Consider the following 25,048-nt stretch of genomic DNA (forward strand, 5'->3'; position numbering starts at 1 on the left):
CGATACCAGACAATGAATAAGGGTCTTATCTAGTGAAACGATCGGTCATTTAAAAAAATAAAAATAAAAAAAAGTTTAAGTTTTATAAGCACAAATGCTCGCCTTGCTCTTTTCTCCAATGCGCATTCGTGATGTCAAGTAATACGCAATTACGTTGAAAAGGTCACGCTTGACGTAGGCGGAAGTACCGACTCAGTGTTTACAAGTCAAATGCCGTTTACAAAAAAAAGGCAAAACAACAATGTCAGACAATTTTGAACTTCGAGGAGAAGATGAGTTTTTCGCCCTGCCCTATCTTTTTGAACCGGAATACACAGAGGAAGAGACTGCTGCGGCAACACACACTACTCAAGCATCGGGCAGACGAAATCTAATGAGACGTGGTGGTGCACATGTGGCAAATGCCAACCATTGCTGACAGAGGAAGAATCTCAATGCTGCCACGACTGGACCATTTCAATCCTGCCATTAGAATCAGTCGGTGAGTCCCTGTTTCCATCTCGCTGCATTACCGGACAAAATGAATTTCTATGGAGTCAAATTAATGCCTTAAAGTTTTGCACAAAAATAAAGTTTTGTAAAACACAAAAAAGAATTGCGCTATAAAAAAATGTTTTGCGAACAAAAATAAAGAATTGCAAAGGAAAATAAAATATTGAGCGGAAAAAAAATAAGTTTTGCAAACAAAAATAATAAATTGCAAAATAAAATAAAGTAGTGCAAAAATAAAAATATAATCAATTACAAAAATCAATGACAGCTGTAATCCTATTTTATCTTTGCCACATATTTTTCATGCTCAAACCTACTAAATCATTTGCAACGCTCATTTTATTCTGCGTTTCAGTCAAGCGTGCGCTCACGATACCGGTTTTCTTTTGCGCTGCACTGTTCTGCGCGGATCTCTTTATGGCACTGGTTTGACGTGGGGGTGGAGTCAAGAAACGGGGCACGCCCCCGCGAAACACGTCATCGGCAGGAGACGCAGATCGCAACAGAACAGGGCAGCGTTTCCCAAAAGCATCATAAGCTTTTGTAGGGAAACCAATGGAGCTACGATCAACTTAGGCTTACGATGCTTTTGGGAAACGCTACCCAGATCAGATCAAGCATAGAGACAGAGCGCATTTATTATAATCTGAAAACCACGCCCACCGGGGGACCAACAATCCAACCGTCTCCATTGACTTTGTATTGCGTGAGACTGCCTTCTTGTCTTTTCTGACTCATTACAATAAACAGAACAATGCCTAAAAGCTGCTGTGTGACAAGGTGTACAGCTAACAAGCTAAAAAAAACCAGAAATACGTTTTTATAAGCAGTCGACCCCAAAAAACGAATGTTTAAGGACACAAAAGTGGATACAGGCAGTGAGACAGAGCGCAACGGGTCATATTACTATAAGAAATGCATTGGAGGGGGTCGTAATCGGTGACAACATATGCTAAACAAACCAACAAAAACAAACCATTCATTATTTTTCACCATGTCAAAGAATTATTTCACCTGTCGCCGATTACGTTCCCTTCCAATGTATTTCGCGGGGGCGTGCCCCTGTTTCTTGACTCCACCCCCACGTCAAACCAGTGCCATAAAGAGATCCGCGCAGAACAGTGCAGCGCAAAAGAAAACCGGCATCGTGAGCGCACGCTTGACTGAAACGCAGAATAAAATGAGCGTTACAAATGATTTTGTAGGTTTGAGCATGAAAAATATGTGGCAAAGATAAAATAGGATTACAGCTGTCATTGATTTTTGTAATTGATTATATTTTTATTTTTGCACTACTTTATTTTATTTTGCAATTTATTATTTTTGTTTGCAAAACTTATTTTTTTTCCGCTCAATATTTTATTTTCCTTTGCAATTCTTTATTTTTGTTTGCAAAAAAATTTTTTATAGCTCAATTCTTTTTTGTGTTTTGCAAAACTTTATTTTTGTGCAAAACTTTAAGGCATTAATTTGACTCCATAAATTTCCACCGTTACTGAGCAACAGCGTTTTAAGGGGGTCGCACACCGGACGCGAAGCTCAGCGCCGCGCCACGTCTTTAAAATTCGAACGCATTGTTTTCTATGAGTGTACACACACCGGCGGCGACATTCGGCGCCTGTCCGCGGCGCCTAGCTACGACTCAAAATCCTGCAGCGCCACAGAGCTCCATGTACATTAAATTTATATTATATTTCTCTCAAATCGTCCTTAATGTACATACTGACTTCACCCTGTGCTGCAAGATACATTAGTTTTACACTTTTAGTTTAACTGCTTGAATAAAGTCTAAAAATGTATAATAAACATAGCCTTTTCTTTCCTTTTGCTTTGTTGTGCAATTTTTCCATGTACACTAACCTCAGTGCAAAATATTAAAGCATAGGCATATGTAACGTTTCCCTGTTGACGTAAAACACTCCCATTGTGCAGCTCTTCTATCAGGAGTCGAGTCAAAATTGAGCTCGCACGTATATAATGTGCGCGGCCGGTGTGCGATACCTGTGAGTTGTCAGAGATGCGACGCTGCGTGGCGCCGAGCTTCGCGTCCGGTGTGTGACCCCCTTTAGAGGTGATTTTGTGATTTTGAAGGGTATGACAGTCTGATGGCACTGACAACACAGGATGGAAGAACCATTAGTTGTTTTACCTTTTTTTGTAAATGGCATTTGACTTGTAAACACTCGGTACTTCCGCCTACATCAAGCGTGACCTTTTCAACGTAATTGCGTATTACGTGATGTCACGAACGTGCATCGAAGAACAGAGCAAGGCGAGCAGTTTTGCTTATTAAACTTAAACTTTTTTATTTTTTTTTAAATGACCAATCGTTTCGCTAGATAAGACCCTTATTCATCGTTTGGTATCGTTTAAATCCCTTTGAAGCTGCACTGAAACTGTCATTTGGACCTTGAACTGTTTGGTGCCCACTGAAGTCCATTATATGGAAAAAAATCCTGGAATGTTTTCATCAAAAACCTTAATTTCTTTTCGACTGAAGAAAGAAAGACATGGACATCTTGGATGACATAGGGGTGAGTAAATTATCAGCAAAAGTTTATATAAAAGTGAATTAATCCTTTAACAATAGACAATGGTCCTTTTTGCCCACAAAATTTCCACACCTTAAGACTCTATGGCCTGGTTTCACAGACAAGGCTTAAATGAAGCCAAGAGTAGGCCTTAGTTAAATTAAGTGAAGAGGCAGAAAGAGTGAAGGGAAGTGAGAGGGGATCACTGTGAAGGGTTACAGTCCTGACATTGGTGTCACTCCTGCTTATCACACATGTCACTCTCAGGAGCGACTTACTCAAATCCGTCTCTTTTCTTCTCCATTTCCATCCCTTCCTCCTATTGCTTGGACCATCCATCCCCTTAGTCCCCTGCTCTCTCACTCCTTCTACCAACACAGACAAGTCATTTTTCATACTCACACACCTATAAGCAAAAGGCTGAAGGTCCGCTGACTCACACACCCTGTAAAACGGTTAATAAGGCTAGAAGGGGGTGAGACGCAGGGGAAGATGGACACTAAAATATGACCAGGTCTGAACTGTGACCTTTTTAAGCTCTCTAAAATGCTACTGATCAATACACAAGCATCCACGTACACATAATCCCATGGGAGCATTTAGTATGTTAGCACACTGTCACTTGTGTGAGAGTGAGAAGGTGAGATCTGGTGTGTGTGTGTATCAGGTGGGAAGACACAGAGACAAAACGGTAGAAATCTGGATCGATGTAGTGTGAGAAATCCACATCTGAGGCATCAGACAAGAGCTGCCATGTTCTTTCACACACACACACAGAAGTGCAGAAAATGTGAAAAAGAGCTACATGTGAGTGAGCTGGATCTGGCTGTTAACAGTGAGCAACAGTGTCCACCACACAGATATAACAGAGAGACACACAAACACACACACACAAACAGCAGCAGTGCCAATGTGTGCAACAGGAAAGATTTCTGCCTTCACCCTGAATATAAACTAAGTATGGAAATGACTGCACAAAAAACAGTTTCTTCTTAATCAGTTTTTTTGTCTTGTTTTAAGGATCTGAACGTCCTTAACAAGATCAGCTGACTTGAGAAAAACAAAAATTAATTTATATTTTTTGCCTCATCGGTCCCATGTTGTAAGTAAAACTACAAAAAAATCCAAAAACAAAAATACTTTTTTTATTTGAAGAATAAATGTAAAAATTTTAATGATGTTTATGATTAAAACTTTTTTTAAATATGCACTTAATTCAAAACACATTCTCTGAAAATAATAAGCCTGTTATCTAAAAAAAATAAAAAATAAAATTGATCTTGTTTTAAGTATGTTTAGATATTTACTTAAATACAAAACAACAATATTAATTAAAAATATTACTTTTATGATTTATGTTTAAAATAGTTTTCTTTTTGGCATTTATTTGTTGGTACTTTAAGCATAAATCTACAAAATAAATTGAAGTTTATGCTTAAAACAAGAAAAACTAAATGTCAACGGGGTAAAGAAACCTACTTCAAGATATATTCTCTGAAAACAGACTGTATTATCTAATGAAACACCTAAAAAATATTTTAAATGATCTTAAATGAAACACATCCTGTTTTAAGGTTGTTTAAACAGCTTTCCTGGAAACCCAGGCAAAATACTGAATAAGAAAATGATTATTTCCAGTGTACGAATGAGGAAAGAATCAGGATAGGGAAGAGAAGAGGGGCAACCAATACTACCAAATTTTCTCAGAATGTGCCAACAGAAGAAGACAGCCAGCTCTCTCTGACTCAGACTAGAGGATGGAAGAAGAATAAAAAACAGGGAGATCAGGAAACAGGGGAAGAGGGGAGAAAATCTGAATGGTGCACTGAGATTTAACGAAACAGCAAATTAGAAATTTATCAAGAGTGATGCCAGAGGACATCTATGACAGGGAGATGAAGCAAAAAGAGAGGACTTCAGATAGATCTAGAGAAAAACCAGAGGGCTAGAGAGAGCGTGAGAGGCTGTTGAAAACTCACCCCTGTGTGAGAGTGGTCCTCCTCAGGTTAACACAATCCCTGCTCTGTGGAGCCATTCTGAGCAGAGCCTGTTTGGAGGACTGCACACTGTCTACAGAATACCAATCACACACCGGCAACACACACACACACACACACACACACACACACACACAGTCAGTCAGCGGCATGACATACTCTTTCACTCAGTGTTTCAAAAGCAAGGCACCACAACACCGTAGTTGAGCTTTATGAGCTGTGAATAATACAGTCATAATGGAATAAGCTGTGATCTGACACAAACACACACACAGATACCCACGGTGAGACACAGTTCCAATGACGACCCCAGTGATGGGGGGACAACAGGCCGATCTGCTCAGGAACTGAAGATGAGAGGATCGTGTGAAGCTCCTTCGGTGCGCCTCCTCTTTTCCTTCTGTCTTCTCACACACTCTCTTCAGCGTCGAGCATCAAGAGGCTCTGCAATGTTTCTCTTCCCCCTCTGTCCTTTTCTCCTTTGCTTTCCTTTCTTTTTCAAGTCCCTGACAATGTTCATAGCTGTAATTCCAAAGCACAGCAGTGCAAGCTGCATTCACTCCGACTCCCCTCCCTTCCTCATATGCGCTCCCTCTCTCGCTCTCTCTCTCTCTCTCTCTCTCTCAGCTCATTGTATCCCTATACCTCCTCTGCTCTCCCTCCAATCCAATCAGCTCTTACTCCTTCCTACAGCCCTTTTCTACATTTTTCTCTCCTCCTCATCTTTTTTCAAAGACAAATATCAGCCAGCATCAGTGAGATCACTATCTTCTCAGACAAGTAAAGAAGTGAAGAAAACCGTCACAAACGTAAAACACTTGACGTGCCTTGACGCAGCACAGGTAGTAGACATCACAATGCCAACTCAGACATATACTGATAGCACTTGAACACACAGAACAGGCTGACTAACTATGAGACACCCAACAGGTTATACAGTTTCTACTATTCATTGAAAACTATTGATTTCTCTCATAAAGCTTAATAGAATAATTATTATTATAATTAATTAATTAAAATATTTCTTTTTTATCATAATTTTAGATGTTTTCAATTACTGATTTCTTATTTCATTCAATACATATGTATATACACACATATAATCACATTTATACAGAAACATTTGTATATTATTTTATCTATTATTTCTATTAATTATATTAACAACAATAATGTATTAATTTATTATTTTATTTATTTTATATTTAAAAATATATATAATATTTTTAATATTATATTTAATATTTTTTATAATAACCTATATCATGTATTGTCATTCTAATTTTATTTTACAAACAAAAAAAAGTTTCATTTCATTTGACACAAATGGAAAAACTAATGTATTAATCTAATTGGTTTACATTCTGATTCCACAAGCACATAACTGACAATACTGACCCCAAACTATTCACTTCTAATTATCTGCTAACCATCTTTTGCCTGGTGTGTCTCTTTAAGGGTTGTCATGTGCACCTGTTGTTAAGCAGGAGTCCCCCTCACTGCAGCCCTGTTTGTCTACACACTGGAGATTCATCCCGCCCATTCCCTCTCTCTCTTTTTCCCTGAAACGGCTAAATATGCATTCAACAGCTGTCTCTCCACCTCTGCTCTGCTCCGCAGCCTCATCAGTGCAGAATCCCCTTTTGATGCATCCGAACACAGACTCTCCAATAAGACACGAGACGCAAGTCTGCGCAGGGATGACGGCGTTTCAAAGCCTCGTGTTCTATACCTGTAACCGGTGGTAAATCCTTGAATACAGCCCTCATTTCCATAAGATTTCCTTGTTATTCTTACAGAGACAAGCAGAAACCCAAGGGTACAAGGCTGAGAGAGAGAGAGAGAGAGAGAGAGAGAGGAGGGACTGAATGGGAGGGGAAGGAGAGACAGAGATGGAAAGGGAAAAGGAAGAGGAATGATGGAGTGAATTGGAAGAGGGGTGAGGGAATGGAGGAAGGATAGGGAGAAGGAAGGAATGGGAAAAGGAAAGAGAGAGAGAGAATTGACATTCAGCCTGTGCACTGTGCCTTACTGGTGGAATAATGATTAGCTACTCAGTATTCCAGTCACACAGCCTCTACAATAAATGGGGGGAAAGAGGGGGAGTGAGAGAGAGAGAGAGAGAGAGAGAGAGAGAGAGAGATGGTATAGCGTTGTAACGGGAAAGACTGGCAGACAGACAGAGAGCGTGTGTGAGAGAGAGAGAGAGGGAGAGAGAGAAATAGACCCGACTAGACCAGATAAGCATGACAAACCTTTCAACAGGAGGCTGTGCACACATGTAGCCATTTCAAAGACATACATGAGCATTATATGGCATTTCCCAGCAATGCCGGGGCCGGCATATTATATCACGTTTAGCCCCTCTCTCTCTGAAACACACAAAGACAAAGGGTTAGAATAATCCATTAGGGCCAAAGCATCATTTCCACATACAAACAAGCTCATGTGTCTCTTTTGTTAATGAATATATTAATTTTATATATATATATATATATATATATATATATATATATATATATATATATATATATATATATATATAATATATATATATATATATAAATAAAAATATATAAAACATACACTGCAGCTCGGCCAGCATCACACATATATACGCTGCAGTACGGATATAGCACACACACATCCACAGAGGGGCAACACACAAGGGGGAACACTCTGTCAAAGTCACAGTAGGTACAGCTACCTCAGCAAAGAGACAGACGCAGAGAGAGAGAGGACTTATATACACACACCACAAAAAATATGCATCATCTTCCAAATATCTTTATCATTTAAACACAAAACAAACCTCAGTGCACTGAAGTCGCTCACTGAATGAGTAAAACTGCTGTAGTGGAATCAGGGTCAGGCGTTTGCGGCCCATCTATACCAGACACTCGTAGTCTTTACTCACTGGTGTATTGTAAGGTCAGCAGGTTTCAGCTCAACACTGAATATGCAGCCTCACGACTTGTACTCGTAGGGAGATATTTATAGAATTTACAAGATTAAAAAAACAAGGATAAGGGCGACCAAAACAGTTTTGTTCTTGAAGGCTTGATTTTGACGAAGCAAATTACACAGCTTGTTTCTCTCTAGTTTTTTTTGTTGATAATAAATATCACTTCATCATCACGGCATGATTCTTAAAATTTTTTTGTATAAAATATCTTAGATTTTCTCAGAAATCTGATTTAGGCTGAATATTCTACGTTAAGTAGGTTAACCTCAATCAACAGCATTTGTGCCATAATGTTGATTACCACAAAAAATAATTACAACTGTTCACTCCTTTTCTTTAAAAGAAAAAGCAAAACTCAAGGTTACGGTGAGGCACTTACAAAGGAAGTACATAGCCATTTTTTGAAGGATTTAAACTGCAGAATTATAAAGCTTATAATTTTAATAAACACTTACACTGATTCTAACTTGTGCATAGTTTCAGCTATAAAGTTGTTCTTGTCATTTTTATGGTCGTTTTAGAGTTAGGCATCGTCTTGGCAACAAAAGTTGTAAAATTGGACTTTACATAACTTTACACAAAAAAAGTTTTTTTTTCATACTATATCATGTTAATATGATCATATATCAAGTCTTAAGCAGGGTTTGAAATGTATGTTTTCACTCACTAGGCAATTTGGCTACAAAATGTTTTATTTTCTGGCAAATTCAGAACTTAGCCAAAACAAAATCATCAGGAATACCCCAGACTGTAATCCAGAAAATCACTTAGATTTAAAGGTGCCCTAGATTAAAAAATTGAATATACCTCGGCATAGTTGAATAACAAGAGTTCAGTACATGGAAATGACATACAGTGAGTCTCAAACTCCATTTTTTTCTCCTCATGTAAATCTCATTTGTTTAAAAGACCTCCGAAGAACAGGTGAATCTCAACGTAACACTGACTGTTACGTAACAGTCGGGATCATTAATATGTATGACCCCAATATTTGCATATGCCAGCCCATGGTCAAGGCATTACACAAGGGCAGCCAGTATTAATGTCTGGATCTGTGCTGAATCAACAGACTAGGTAAGCAAGCAAGGACAATAGTGAAAATGGCAGATGGAGCAATAATAACTGACATGATTCATGATAACATGATATTTTTAGTGATATTTGTAAATTGTCTTTCTAAATGTTTCGTTAGCATGTTGCTAATGTACTGTTAAATGTGGTTAAAGTTACCATCATTTCTTACTGTATTCATGGAGACAAGACTGTCGTTATTTTCATTTTTAAAACACTTGCAGTCTGTATAATGCATAAACACAACTTCATTCTTTATAAATCTCTCCAACAGTGTGTTATGTTAGCTGTAGCCACGGAGCACTATCAAACTCATTCAGAATCAAATGTAAACATACAAATAAACACGCGATTAGACATGTTGCATGACAAACATTTTGTAAAGATCCATTTTGAGGGTTATATTAGCTGTGTGAACTTTGTTTATGGTGTTTAAGGCAAGCGCGAGCTCTTGGGGCGTGGAGCACGAGATTTAAAGGGGCCGCATACCCTGAATCGGCACATTTATAATGATAGGCAGTTAAAAAATTTTAAAAAATTAAAAAACTATGGGGTATTTTGAGCTGAAACTTCACAGACACATTCAGGGGACACTTAAGACTTATATTACATCTTTTGAAACATGTTCTTCGGCACATTTAAATATTAAAGCTGCAGTCCGTAAGTTTTGCCTCTTTGTCGCCATCTCTGTTTGAAACCTACAATTGCAATTATCATCTATACGTGGGTTGTGCATCAGCATGGCTCCTCAGCGTGGATGAATCTAGATTGCTGTCAGTCACCACATCGGTGTGGATACTGTACTTCGGAATCACAGATTCTACATCTTGGAAGTATGACCAAAATAAGAATTTTTACCGGAAAATGTCATCTGAACAAGTAAGTAACATTTCTGCCACTTTTGTTCTGACCAACTAAGAAAAAAAGTCATAAATTGTGCTTCCAATGGTGGTTAAATCTAACAATCGCTTAGCTTGGATCACGTCACAATGTGAAAATTATTATTATTGTTATACTTTGTTCTCAAATTGTTATTGTTAACAACATCAGCATTGCGTGACTTGCGTATTTAGTGTGTATTAGCGTTACCTATAGATTTCAATTTCTGTAGCAACTCCGCAGTCCAAAGTCTTTGCTTTTGACTACAGGTGAAACTCCAGTTGTCACTGATGATTGTCATTTGAACCTTTCTGGATTACAATCCACCATCAAAATAATAAGTTTAATTACTGCAGCTGCTGTGAGAAAAGGCTATAAATGAACAGATGCCTGTAGCATCCTTCACATGCCATATAGCTGGGGCTCCTCTTTTACGTAAACCGGCATGACTTAATGACGCAAAGACGAATGGCTGCATGCTTGAATTTCTCACGGAAACCCACCAGTACCAATTTTATTTTAAAACATTATTACAAGCTTACCATTGTGAATCGGGCTAAGGTAAGGAGATAGTTTTGAACACTGGCTGGTTATTGTCCAAAAAGTGATTTTGGATCATTTTTAACCAAAAAAAGTTACGGACTGCAGTTTTAATAATTATCATTAAATCTGATTATGAGTATCATAAAATAAAATAAATAACATTTTAAATGACTCTTATAAACAGCATTTATTTGCTTTTTTTTTTTTCAAATAAAAAAAAAATGTATTTGATTTGAACGATGTGGTGCTTCTTGTTCAGTGTGCACCCTCAATCCTCTTTACTCTTCTTTTTTCTAATATTGGAGGCTCCTAATTGAAGGACATTTTATTGTCAGTTTATGAATCATAACCTGCCAAACTGGCTACTCATTTTTTTGTGGTAATCAACATCATGCCACAAATTCTGATTGAGCTTAACTTGCACTGATCCTAAAAATATTCCTATTGGTTCGATAACATCCATTATAGTCCAATCAGCATGGTTCAAAAACAACTGTGTTATCAAGTATGTTGCTAACAGAAGGTAGATTCAATCAAAAGCATTTTGTATAAATCGATTATCTTATTTATTTGTCCCCCAAAGCAGTTCAATGACAAAATACTGCTGGTGCATTTTAAATTGCCAAATTGCCCATTTACATGAAGGTCACGCAGTAATTGCTAGACAAAGTCTGTAAATTAATGAGCTGGGGAAGATATCTATCAAATAGTTATTTGGGAATTCAGTGCAGGGAAAGGGAATGCTGTTTTGATATCACTGTCTATCATTTATGGGACTAATCATAATGATGCAGCAGCTGTATGGGGGAGGAGTTCAACGGGCCCAGAGTAAATTGAGGGAGCAAAGAACCGAGTGCAGGCGAACGCTAGGAGCCCCAGTAATGGCTCTACTTAGCCTCAATCTCTCAATGAGCTGAGGTAATGGAGCTCAACTCAAACCTCATTCAACTAGTGAAAATTCATGACCAGATTTGCAGTTAAAGAGCCCAAAGAGCTGGTTTCACTGCAGTCATCACTTAAATCTAAAACTGCAGGAACATTTATTATGTTTGTACTCAGAGGAGTTGATTTAGTGAATGTCAGAAGAAAAATAGATATTTAAAACACTTTTTTTTTCATGTCATTTCATTTGTGCCTGAATGAAAAGAGGCCTAATTCTCAGCACAATATTCTGAGGCAAATAGGTTGGACAAATCATGCAGGTATCTGGACATTTTTCCGAGGAGTCCCACACCTGGGACCGCACATTATTTCAGTGCGCCATATCTCTATGTTGCTTAGCAACCGTAAATAGCCTACAGTTAGGATAATGAACTACATTACTTAACTGAAGGGTTGCTTTTACCACTATTATTATTATTACTACATATTATAAAGGCGTTTGTATTTAAGTAGAAATGCACAATGGTAAATGTTTAAAGGTGAAACAAGCCTTTCTAGAACTTTCGCCATCCATGGCATCTTTACCTGACAAGCAGAAGCAAAACACTAAACGCCATCCGTTTTCAGGAGTTTTAAATTGCTCAGCTCCCTTTAACGATGAAAAGCTTTAGCGAAACTCGCACTAGTCTTTTTTTTTTTTTTTTTTTTGGTCTCTTTAACTATTACATTTAAGACGTTTAGATGTGTAGGACGCCGTCGATAACATTCCTCATACTTGTAATTCAGGAAAACCGCTTCAAGTTCATTAATCACGCGCTCAGCTTCCGGCTTCCCCTATATGGACTGCCAGCCGTGAACACGCTAAATGATTGAAAGAAGGAAAGTGCCTCAAGAGCTTTCTGATTAGCCAATCAATCACGTTAAAGCAATGAGTGCGATATTTCAAGACAGTTAGTTCAGTGATGGTAGGATTCTGATATTTTAAATCTCCTCAAGCAGTATATTTTTTGGCATGCTCAATCGCTTATATATCACCTTAAAACCCTTGTGAAAAAAGAGTGAACAAAATGTAGTGTTTTCATGAATTTAATTCCATGTTATTTACAATTAAATGAAAATGTATTATAGTTTAAATTTATATTACATGATCCATCTTAAGTAGGACTAATTTGTGATTTCATAACTACTTCTATTGTTTTTGAAATGTGGTTAAAGTGTGCTGCTACAATCATTTTTGGTAAACTAAAATATACTTAAATACTCTATGTAATGATGCTATTTAGTACATTTAAAATATATTAACTTTAAAATTAAATCATAGAACGCTGCAGTTAAAATGATGAAATACTTCACTCAACACATCAAAATAAGCACTTTTTAACAAGGTAATGGCTTCTTTAATTCTGAATTAGGAATGTTTGTGTCGCAAGAATCAATAACAATCTTGGTGTAGAATATAACTAAATGATTAAAAATTCTGACATGGCACCTTCAATTCATTTAAAATGATCAGCAAAAATTATTTTCCCCTGACTGGCCAAAGCTTCATGCGCAGTCATCAGTGAGCTGACAAGAACACTACTTTCTCAGCAACTGTATTCCAGTTTGCACAAGTAAAAATCTCTTTAAATGAAACATTAACAGACCCCAAGAAGCTCAAGCTTTTTATTAAAATTTAACACCACAAATTATGGTCCATTTTTTGTATTAAAGGCAAATAAAATACTCAAATGAAAAGATAAAATCAAAGTGTAATTACAGTGGCAAATTTAATTACAAAGGCCTTTGTGATTTTGTTTTCTCCAGGGTAAAGATGCTGAATCGCTGTATATCTATATCACAAAAGCAAAATATATCCAGTTTAAGGAGGCATCTTTCACAAATCCATACATACAAACAGACTTTTGTTAAGTCCTGACCTATTGTTTATCTATTGCTGAATCTGCCTTTCCAAAAAACAAAATCATGTTCCCCCCCTCATCATCTTTACACAGTCTCCTCTAAAATAACCTCAATAGTGTGAGGCACATCCTGACCTGCCACTACAGAGATATTGGGAACATTTATAGAGGGCACAGTGATGGTGGGCATGCTAAGGTTGGGGTGCAGGAAGACCACAGAGGAGCTGCCTTCCTCTGCCACCAACATGCCCTCCTGGATCACAGGCATGGCGGACGAGGAGGAGGATGGTGAAGATGAGGCAGACTCCTGTACTAAGAGGATGGTCTGTACTGCTGCATCATCATCCAGCTGTGCAGAAGGATCCACAGGGTCATTAGCGTGCAGACGCATGTGTTTGTCGAGGTTGGGTCGTGAGCGGAAGGCGGTGGGACACCGAGGGCAGACGTACGGCCGTTCGCCGCTGTGCACACGGGCGTGCTCCGTTAGCCTCGCTGCTACACTGAAGCTTTTACCGCACACCCAACAAGTGAACGGCCGCTCGCCGCTATGAATGCGCTCGTGATCCTGCAGGTGCGGAAGCTGTCGGAAACGCTTCCCACAATGAGTGCACTGAAACAGATGTGAAAAAATGTGAAAATGTTAATGAAAGATTTTCTGATTACGGCAATGATGATGTAGACAACACGAAAAATATACAAATATGTGATTTTTATTACAAAGATCTGACAAAATTATTATTCACAAAATTAGGACGTGTAATAATGTATGCCGTAACAACATTACGTGATAACTACAAATACATAGTTCTGTCATAAAACTCTAGATGGCACAGGCTGATGGGTCTTAACGCAAGCTGGTGATAATTACAGCGGTAACTACTGGCACAAGCTGATTGGTCCATGTCACATCTACAGCTAATGAGATTGTTGCTCACACATTTAAATGTCTGGTTACATTCACTATAGCAGTTTGCAGCGTGCTTCAGAGGTCCTCTAAAACCCTACAACTTCCCCAGCTCCACCTGTATAGATCTACTATGGGTTATTGAGAGGGTTGGGGAGTAACGGAATACATGTAGCGGTATTACGTAATCAGGATACAAAAAACAGTAACTGTAATTCATTACAGTTACGTTAAAACATGTAGTAATTCGATTACAGTTACATTTTGAAAAAAGGGGGAATACTATCAAGATTACAATGGTTTCATTTAAAACTAAATAAATCTTTATTTTGCCATAATAACACTATATTAAGTGCTGCTTGATTATACAGTAGTTCCTGGTTCTGTTGCCAGTGATGACTCACGCGAGCCACCCGTCTACAATCTCCTCAGACGCAGATTGAATCACTGTTGCTAGTTGAAACGATGCTGCCCGAGGGGAAAAACACTTTCAATTCATGGAAATTTCGCTGCTATTATTTATTTATTTTTATTTTTTTCAAAGAAAATGCAAACTAAATGGTTGTACAGTGCAAACTTTGCCGTCCACACTTTCTTTATCAAATGATTAAAAAAATAATCTGTAATACCATACTGTAGCCACTAGATGTCTGTTTAGCCCTTTCCATTATACATATATATATATATATATATATATATATATATATATAGGGCTGTTTATTCCAAAGATGTGGAAATGAGACAAGATTGCTTAGTTGTAATAGGTTTTAAAAGTAACCAAAATGCTAAACATTAAAATTAAAGCAGAACAAAACATGAACAGAAATGTTTGATCCTTGTTCAGTTATGATGTCACTTTTATATTTTTAAGCTCAAACAATAAAAATGATAATAATAGTGCAATAGATAATTTATCAGATTTTTAAAATATTTTTATTGTTGAGGCCCATTCAAAAGTATGGAACATGTAACATTTAAAAACTTGCAGAAATTGAAAATAAATAATTAAAATTACATTTAGAAATGCAATTTATTTACAGTAAAGTTGATTTTTCTCTTTCTTTCTTTATATATGTGACCTCGAAGTAATCCAAAAGTAATCAGATTACATTACTTTCGTATTGTGGTACTTGGATTACATTAATACTTTTAATACTGAATACTTTTTTATGAAGTATATTTTTCAAGTAACCCTCCCAACCCTGGTTATTGATATATGCTATTTGTGCAGCAGCACCGTCTTACTCGCAGCAGCATATCGGCATATGTATTGGCAGTAGTTCCTGTACTTGCTCTGCAGCAGCAGATCTATTCTGCCAAGACCAAATACATTAACATTGTCATATCCATTACCATACTAACAATCTTCCGATAGTTGTCATAATAGAACTAAGTTTGCAACATGGAAATGTCAAGGCAAATCAGTAAAACAAATAAGTATAAAAGCAAATAAATAAGTATACAATACATTTTATATACTATTTTAGTAGCTTAGGTTTTCATATTTTATGTTGTTTATTTTCACATTTTCAAGATGTCTGAATAAATTTTGGTTTTACTGTATGTGAATAACATTAAAATGGACTAAAACCAATGAATGACCTGACAAAATGTTTAAATGAAAATACTTTTTTTCCTGAAAGAAACGTACCTCAAAGGGTCTTTCGTTGGTGTGCGTTCTCATGTGAACAGTGAAGGTGGACGCATAGGCAAACTCCTTCCCGCAGAACTCACAGGTGAAGCGTCGTGGTGCATTTCTTTTGCCTAATGCTCCACAGCAGTGGGCCACGAGGTGCTCCCCTAAAGCAGCACTGGAGGCGAAGCGTCGTCTGCAGGGGGTGAGCGGGCACCGCAGGGGTGTTTGACCCGTGTGGGAGAGGCGATGCAGGTCGAGACCATCCTGAGTCACACAGCGATGTCCACACATATCGCACTCCAGTTGACCTCCCACCTTGCCTCTTCCCTGACCTTTATATCTGCGGCGGCCTGTCTCCTCCCCTGTGCAGCGCTGCAGGTGTGTGTCAAGCACTGTCTGATTCAGGAACTGAGAGCCGCAGTTAGGACACGTCTTTGGTTCTTTATCTACAAACAAAGACAGAGAGATCACAGGGGTTTGAGAGTTGGGCAAGATGTGTCACGAGCTTTGTTTCCTCCCAAAGTTGTGAATTTAACTTGAATATCTCATAAAACATTTTCAAATGAAGCACCATTTCCATATCATGTGTTCAAGAAAACAAAATAATCGTTACCTGATTCTTAATAATTATTAATTATTAATTCTCAATAATAAAAATTAAAGTTGCTGCAATTGCGGAAGTCACTGTAGCGCTTTTTCTAACATAAATAAACTATTTTCACCTCAGAGTGCACAGATGAAACAAACACTGTCATGTTATCTTTCTTTCGGAAGCGGATGCCTGATGTGTGGGAACACAATCATGTGAGACATTCTGGGAGGTAATTACACCAAATTATTTTGATGACAGACTTTGGCTCTGGCATTTCAAAATAACTAAAACAACATTTGAAATGCTGTGCGATGAGATTGGATGACTGGACTAACCAGTGGACCAATCATATGATCTGGTTTTGCACATCAAGGAATTCGACATATACAACTTGATGAAATGCCAATGCATTAAGTCATTAAAAAAGTTAGGAATATTAAGTGAACTATTTTATCCAAAATGGTAGCAGTGTGGAAAAGATGCTTCAGGGTAAGCTGCGCCAGTGGCTCATCAAACAAACACTAATGAAATTTTAATCATTGACATTATCTAACAATTCAACTTACCCCTTTACATAACACATGATTTTACCCACTAATGTCAAAAAGTTGTGCCAATGGACCTTTTTTTCCCCTAAGAATTCAATTTTCTATGGTCATAGGTTATAGGCCTAGTCCATTTCTGTGTTTGTTTTACTTCTCTCTCATTCCTCCTTGACTGAAGGACAACTTAAGTTAAAAGTGGCCAACTTACCCCACTCACATTTAATGCATCATAAAGTGCTTATCTACAATAAGAGAAATGGAGAGGTACACAGACCCTCTGGTCCTTGGCTTCAGATGTATCGGACATGAGAGATACTTATGTTTATGCATACGTTCCCTTACACACACTCAAGCAAAAACACATCTGTGGCTTCTTATCAAATGAGGAAAAACAAACACGTATCGTTTCTTCCTTATCTGAAAAGAGGGCCGGAGACGAAGAGTGCAACAAATATAAGCACAAAAAAAGATCCCTCTATTTTACACAGTACCAATCAGAGGGAGGGCTTCTGACATTACACAGAATGCACAGCGCATACGCAGAAATAACAGCACTTTATGGGGGTCACGGGTGATGTGATGTTTAGATGCAGAGCATTCAAACTGTCAGGATGTGACTCAGCTTCACTGACCTTTACAGGCTTTTAAAAGCTTCTACTAAGCAACCCTGCACTCCCTTGTTTACACCTATATAAAAATCTGTCCTGCTTCTTTCTCTCCCTTTGCTCAGCAAAAGAGAAGAACATCTGCGGCAGCGGACTGATACGTGTAAGAGGCTCTGATCAGAGGTGATAGTGATCAGCAGCTGATCTTATCAATACACACACAACCCATCCTGATCAATGTGACCTCTGACCCCATCTATTTACTGGGAAGGAATCGATGAAAGCTCATTCGTTTGACAGGTCTGTCATAGAGTTGTGTGTGTGTGGTCAGATACACAAACATTAACCCAGACAGAGCTGTGGAGAATGGAGAAAACTGATTGGACTACTTAATAAAATGAGTTTGTGAGTGCATTAGGGATGCCCGTGTTCATTTACTGCAATTAATATATAATACATATTGAATAGCCATTAAAAAAGTAGCTTTAGAAGCCTATATATTGTCTGTATATAAAATTATTAATTACTTTACTGTTTTAATCAATCTAATGCTTTAATTGAAAATGAAACAATTTAAAACAATGAGCTTAATTACATTTTACAAACACAGAGAGAGTGAATACATAAAACACACTAAAATGTAATATATATATTTAGAGAAAGAGAGAGAGAGAATGAGAGATATAACCAAATAAATGACATTTTATTATATATATTAGATTTAGAATATATATATATATATATATATATATATATATATATATATATATATATATATATATATATATATATATATATATATAAAATGTTAATACAATTAATAATTTTATAGACAGACAATACAAAAGCTTCTAAAGCTTTTTGTGATGTCTATTAAATGCTTTTGCTTTCCACAATGATATTATGCCTTTGAAATATCTTCATTTGGAGCCTTTCTTCAGCAAATATTGATATGCGCTTAATTTAATTAATCGGTATATTGTTTAATTAATTTGATTACATTTTTAATCAAATGACAGCCCTAATCCTAACACATAAACATAAGAAATAGTGTGTGAATGAGAGCTCGTAAGGACAAAAGGCTGAATGTGTAATTGTTTCCTGTAGGCTGACCTTGGTGGATGAGAGAGTGGAGGTCCAGCTCTTTGCGTCGTATAAATGCCTCTCCGCACACATTGCAAGGGAAAGGATGGCTGGTGTGTAGGAGTCTAGAAAAGGGAAAAACAGAGAGAGAGAGAGAGAGAGAGAGTGAATAAGAAAGGCTACATCATGCAATCCCTGGAGCCAATCCAGAAACAATAGCTATGTGAGAAAAGCCACGTTTGAATTCACCCACATTTCATAAGGCATACAGTCATGCACTTGCATAAAGGTATAATTAACATCACAGAAAAATAATGCAGCTTTAGCTTTGAGCTGAAGAAACGTCATTAAACTGAGGCGTGCGGGAGAGTGGCAGCCTCCATAATGTCTTAAAGCCCACTCGCATGGGATTCAAATCACCAGGGTCCTTAGTAATTACTATTGACATCAATAATTACTGCTCATATTTACTTCTCAGTCCCATGGCAATGTCATTTTTAACCAGTGCCCTCAGTAAAATGACTGGGGGGGAAAGACCATCTAATCTTTTTTTTTAATTATTAACATTTCAATTAAGAATGCAATTTCGGTAAATTACTGACATATGCTTATTAGTTGTAAACAACTGAACAGTTTATCTGCATTCTGCTCTTATTAGCTGTATCAGTGTTCTGGAAAATCAAGAAACTTTGATGTTACAGAGATAATAGCCCTGTACTAATGCAGCATTAATGTGTTTTACTCCTGTGCCACAGAGCATTGTGAGAAATTCAGTAATGAAGGCCCCTGTGAATAGAGTTTAAAATAATTAGATAAGCATTATAATCTTACATAATGTAGTATAAAAAGTAGGGGTGTGACGAGACGGGTATCTCACGAGACTAGACGAGATTTGAGATTGAGTTCACGAGATGAGACGAGACAAAAAATTTTAAACACTATTTTTAAGAAATCCTCAATGGCGAAATAAATGACTAGAAAAAAATATTCTGCATACTATTTGAAATGTTTTAACTAATGAATGTCATTTCAGTTCTACTTTCTGAGTACGAATTATCATATGCAGTAAAAGACAGTACTCAAGCACTGTAAAAAGCCACTAACTCAACTGACTGAACTTCTCTTCTGTATGATTTCAGTCTTTTCAGACCTTACTGTACATGATTTATGAGCTTCTACAACTTTTGACCTCCTAACTGAACTCCTTTCCACAAACTGATCATAGAAATAAAAACAGTATAAATAAAAATTGTAACACTTTACAATAAGGTCTCATTTTTGAACATTAACCAACATCAACTAACAATGAGCAATATATGTGCTACGGTATTTATTCATCTTTGTTTATGTTAGTTAATAAAAATAGTCATTCATTGTTAGTGCATGATAGTTCACAGTGCATTTACTAATGTTAACAAATGAAATCTTATTGTTTGTCCTTAATAAGATTAAGAGAAAACTCTTATTCATTTTTATGGTAACACTTTACAATAAGTGCAACCATAATCGCACTCTCTCAATATTCAAAGTGCAAATAAGACCAAATTTTTCTTTGATACAGAGCTAAGAGATGGTTACAACTACACAGCCCAGCCTAAGATAGCTTTCATATTGAGAGATATCGGTATTCATCAGGGAGCCGCTTTCAAAATGCAGGGTATTGAAATCGCGTTTGAATGCGCGCTCGCGTTTACTTTCACTTTCGCGATCGCGCGTCTGTAAATATGGAACGGTGGCGACCGTTATGCAACTGAATTAAATGTTTTTTATTTAAATACAAAGCAAAACGACAGTGGAGGCGTAATGTAAACGTAGCGGTGGCATATTCTTTCCTAATCATCTTAACACTCTGTCATGGCAACATCACAAGACTACTTTTCGCCTCAACAAGAAATCTCGTCACAGTTTAGTCTCGCGCGATCTCGTCACACCCCTAATAAAAAGGCATTCTGCAATCGGTCTTTGTCAGGTGACGTCACACTCGTGAAAACCGAAGTGCATTATGGGTGTCGCCGCCATTTCTGAGGTATCCAAACAATCTCTGTATCAGTGCAGAGTTGTTTCTTCTTTGGCTACTTTTCATTGTAAAAATGGCACACTTTTGTTGTGTGAAAAGCTGCAATAAAATGTCCCACGATAGAAAATGTCAAAAACTTTACTACGAGATTAGATTTAGTCGGTTTCCTACTTGAAAAAAGGCTGTACGGAGAGTATTTAGAGGCAATAACAGAGGCGCTGGATCGCACGGGTTGCCGCGGTGAGACGCAAAACATCACTTTCGTCAAGATATCTCCATTCATGTATGTTTGCTTTCTACATTTCACAAAGGTAAGTTAGAGGTTTCTGTTTTCTAAAGCAGAAAACGTTATAGCAACGCATTTTTTTGGATTGTATGTGCTATGAAACAAGTCAATTTAAACTGAATCCCTTTACTTGAATATGTCTACATTTTTTTTCTTAATTTTGCTACAGCATTTTTATACTTAAGGTACGACATTTTTGCTCTGTATCCATATACTGATTCTAATTTTCTGACTACTTTTTACAGCTGTGGTCTGTGGACCTTTTCATTTCATTGCAGATCAGCCTGCTTAAAGATTATGGAGACTGACCCCAACTGGACACCTTCCCTCCCTACATTAAGGCCACATCAGCATTAAACACAGGCTGTGTCTCAATCAGCTCCCTAGTTCATTAGTTAGGGCACTGATCAGGACTGTCTCAGTCACAAAATTTGTATACACAATATACTGATTCAAGAGCTCAGAGCTGATTGAGATGCACACACAGACACTAAGTAAGGAAAAACAATCCAGTCAGCTACTTGGGTAAAGTTGGTTTTATATTTGCACATTCAGACTTCTGATAAATTCAGACTTTCCAATAAATATGCAATAAATTAATGTTTGCGAATTTTAAGCAGCGACATGATATTGACAACCAACGATTGTCAACTTATAACATTTTTCACAGTCGATCAAAATAGGCAAGTATTGTTTAATGGCATATTTACTTGTGAATGTCCACTGAATGTCCAGTGTAGTGTGATTAACAAGGCTATTGAATACGGATGTGCGAATATAAAACCAACTTTACACAAGTCAGTCAGCTAACACTATGGTCCATCAGGCTGGAGAGAGTGATCATCTTCACACTGAGAAGATGCAGGAGGCTGGAGGAGATGGTGATCTGCATGTGCAGAAGTAAACCGACTTGATATGTACAGGATGTCTGATGTTTGTTTTGGAGATGATGATGTTAATGTACTATACAGGTCTGCCAAACCTGGGAACCTTTATGGCGTTATTCCAATTTTTTTTTTTTTTTTGTGCCTCTGATTCCAGACGCAACAAATACAAATTTCAAATGCTTCTGTGAACCTTAATATACCTCAGATTTGATCTGCCTGCACAAAACTTCTAATGTTTCCCCTGAGACGGTATACAGAACAGTATACAGAACATTCAATGAAACTGTCATATCTATGCAAACCTGAAGCTTTCAGCTGTATGGGCAGACAGAGATGATTTGCACAGAAATATGTCTCCTGTGTTTAAATACAGAGTAGCAGAGATTATTGACTGTTTTTAGATTTTCACAGAGAAACCATCCAATCAGCGCATGTTTGAATCTTTTGTAGAATTGTAGTGTAAAAATGTGCTGATGCTTTATCCAGTCTTGCATGAACAATAAAGCATGTATAATTAAATTTTTCAGGGTGATTTGTAGATTTAGGTTATATGCACTTATAGTATTAACAGTATTACACAATCTGTAAATCAGATATTTAACTTGCATGACATACCTTTGTTTTTATTATTATTAAGGCCTTTGGACAAAAAAAAAAAAGAAAAAAAAAAAAAAAGACTCATAATGTCATTGACCCAGACAACACAGAGGTAGATGGAGGACAATAATTTACAAATTATTTTGGCTCTAAAAGGTATACTATATCAGAATGTACTATAATAAAATACACTATTAAATTCTACATACATCTCTGATGATGCCTTGTTTATTGGAACAATGTTTATTGTGGTATACATTGGTTTATGTACTTAATGCAATAAAGAAAAAAAATGCATGAAAAAAAGGGTAGTATTAGTTCAAAATTCTTCCTGATAACACTAAACCATCCTTAATCATGCACTTGTTATATAGTTAACACGACATCATCATCATTATCGTTACTATACTGTGTTATTGCAGTCCTTCCTTCAGAACATAAATAAATCCTGCACCCATTAGTGAAATATCTGTGGGCTTCGAGGGATTTATAGTTTTTAAATTGTTCACTATGCGTTTATGCCATAAACAAGACAGTTAACAATATTTAAGTATGATGATTTAGGTAGCAATGCGGGGTCAGTAGCACTCCAACTTACTGCAGTCAGTTCGTACTGATCTATGTTATCAATGGATGAAAATTTCTCCAAATAACGGTCCCTGGCATCTTTGGTGAGTTTATCGCGATATGAAATTTTAACTTAGTTCTTGTGCTTCTTCATATTTGCGAGTTATTTGCTTGTTATCTCAACTCGTGTAATCTCTTTCATTCTCACAGTCAGCAGGGATACCACAAATATGGCGCCGCGGTGACGTCACACACAACAAAATCACGTGTCTGACAAAGACCGATTCTGGTTATTGAACTCGTTTAGAATTCAACTTATACCAGGGTAAATAACGGCGCATTCAAAATGCTGATGACACCAAACACAGAAGAAATAACTGCAATCGCGTAAGGGAAGGACTCATATCTCACACTAGGCAATCATTGAAGTACTCAGTAGAAAGACATTCACCCTGCTGATTTTTTTCATCTGCAGCTCCCTAAGTGTACAGCTATGTAAATTTTATTTCAAATTATATATTAATTTATGGCTAAACAGCAGAAAAACTAAATACACAACCATAACAAAAACCCATATGAAAAACTATTATTTGTGTCAAAACATCAAAGGCTTTCGTAGATGAGCTATTTTGAAATATAACTTAGCATGATGTTTAGCAACATTTTGTTTGTGTTTTCTGTACTGGGAACACTCATTCACTCCTCATCAATTTCAACCCATTTCTCAGGAAAAATTTATGTATAATAATACATTTTTCGGTAACACTTTACAATAAGGTTCATTAGTTAAACATTAGTTAATGTAGTAACTAACATGAACTAACCATGAGCAATACATTTGTTACTGTATTTACTAATCTTCATTAACGTTAATGAAAATACAGTTGTTCATTGTTTGTTCATGTTAGTTCACAGTGCATTAACTAATGTTAAAGGGTTAGTTCACCCAAAAATATATGTAATTTATTACTCACCCTTATGTCGTTTTACACCCCTGAGACCTTCGTTCATCTTCAGAACACAAATTAAGATCTTTTTGATGAAATCCGATGGCTCAGTGAGGCCACTATTGCCAGCAATGTCACCGAACTTCTCAAGATCCAGAAAGGTACTAAAAATATATTTAAAACAGTTGTCGAATCAGTTGTTCGGAGCACCAAAGTCACGTGATTTCAGCAGTTTAGCCGTTTGATACGCGATCCGAAACAAAAGATTTGAAAAGCTCTGAAGCAGTGTTTTGAAATCATCCATCACTAGATATTATTGAAAAGCTGTTATTTTGTTTTTTTGGCACACAAAAAAGTATTCTCGTCGCTTTATAATATTAAGATAGAACCACTGTACTCACGTGAACTGTTTTAAATATGTTTTTAGTACCTTTCTGGATCTTGAGAAGTTCGGTGACATTGCTGGCAAAGCAGGCCTTACTGAGCCATCGGATTTCATCAAAAATATCTTAATTTGTGTTCTGAAGATGAACGAAGGTCTTATGGGTGTAGAATGACATGAGGGTGAGTAATAAATGACATTATTTTCAGTTTTGTGTGAACTAACCCTTTAATAAGATTTTAATAATGTATTAGTAAATGATGAAATTAACATTAACAAAGCTTAATAAATGCTGTATATGTGCTGTTCATTATTAGTTCATGTTAACTAATGAACCTTATTGTAAAGTGTTACACATTTTTTTTTATTGATTAAGCCATTTTTGTACAAAGGTCAGGTTTGGTTTAATATGCTGATTTAGTGTTCAAGAAACAATTCTTATTTTTTAATCAATGTTAAAAACAGTTGTGCTGCTTAATAATTTTGTGAAAACCATGTTTTTTCAAGATTCTTTGAAAGTTTAAAAGAACAGCAATTATTTTAAATAGAAATCTATTGAAGCATAAATGCATTTAATGTCAGATTTGATCAGTTTAAAGGCATTCTTGCTAAAAAAAAAAAAAAAAAAAAGTGTTAAAAAAAAAAAAAAAACTACTGGCCGAGTCATCTGCCACCCTTTTCTCTAGTTTTCTTTTACTTTTTTCCAGCAGCAAAAGCAAAGCCACATACCACAAACACA

General features: G+C 36.8%; 1 protein-coding gene across 1 annotated transcript in view; it reads right to left on the reverse strand.

Moving 5' to 3' along the window:
• Positions 1 to 12,587: 12,587 nt before the first annotated feature.
• znf574 (zinc finger protein 574) overlaps positions 12,588 to 25,048 on the reverse strand; it is a 28,497-nt gene continuing 16,036 nt past the window's right edge. Inside the window, exons 5-7 of the mRNA XM_067393393.1 lie at positions 18,657 to 18,751; positions 15,817 to 16,247; positions 12,588 to 13,871 (exon numbers count right to left, since the gene is read on the reverse strand). Of these exons, the coding sequence (XP_067249494.1) occupies positions 13,347 to 13,871; positions 15,817 to 16,247; positions 18,657 to 18,751 (1,051 nt within the window). The 3' untranslated portion in view covers positions 12,588 to 13,346. The remainder of the gene's footprint in view (positions 13,872 to 15,816; positions 16,248 to 18,656; positions 18,752 to 25,048) is intronic.

This window comes from Chanodichthys erythropterus, chromosome 2 (genome assembly GCF_024489055.1).
Source record: "Chanodichthys erythropterus isolate Z2021 chromosome 2, ASM2448905v1, whole genome shotgun sequence".
Classification (NCBI taxonomy): domain Eukaryota; kingdom Metazoa; phylum Chordata; class Actinopteri; order Cypriniformes; family Xenocyprididae; genus Chanodichthys; species Chanodichthys erythropterus.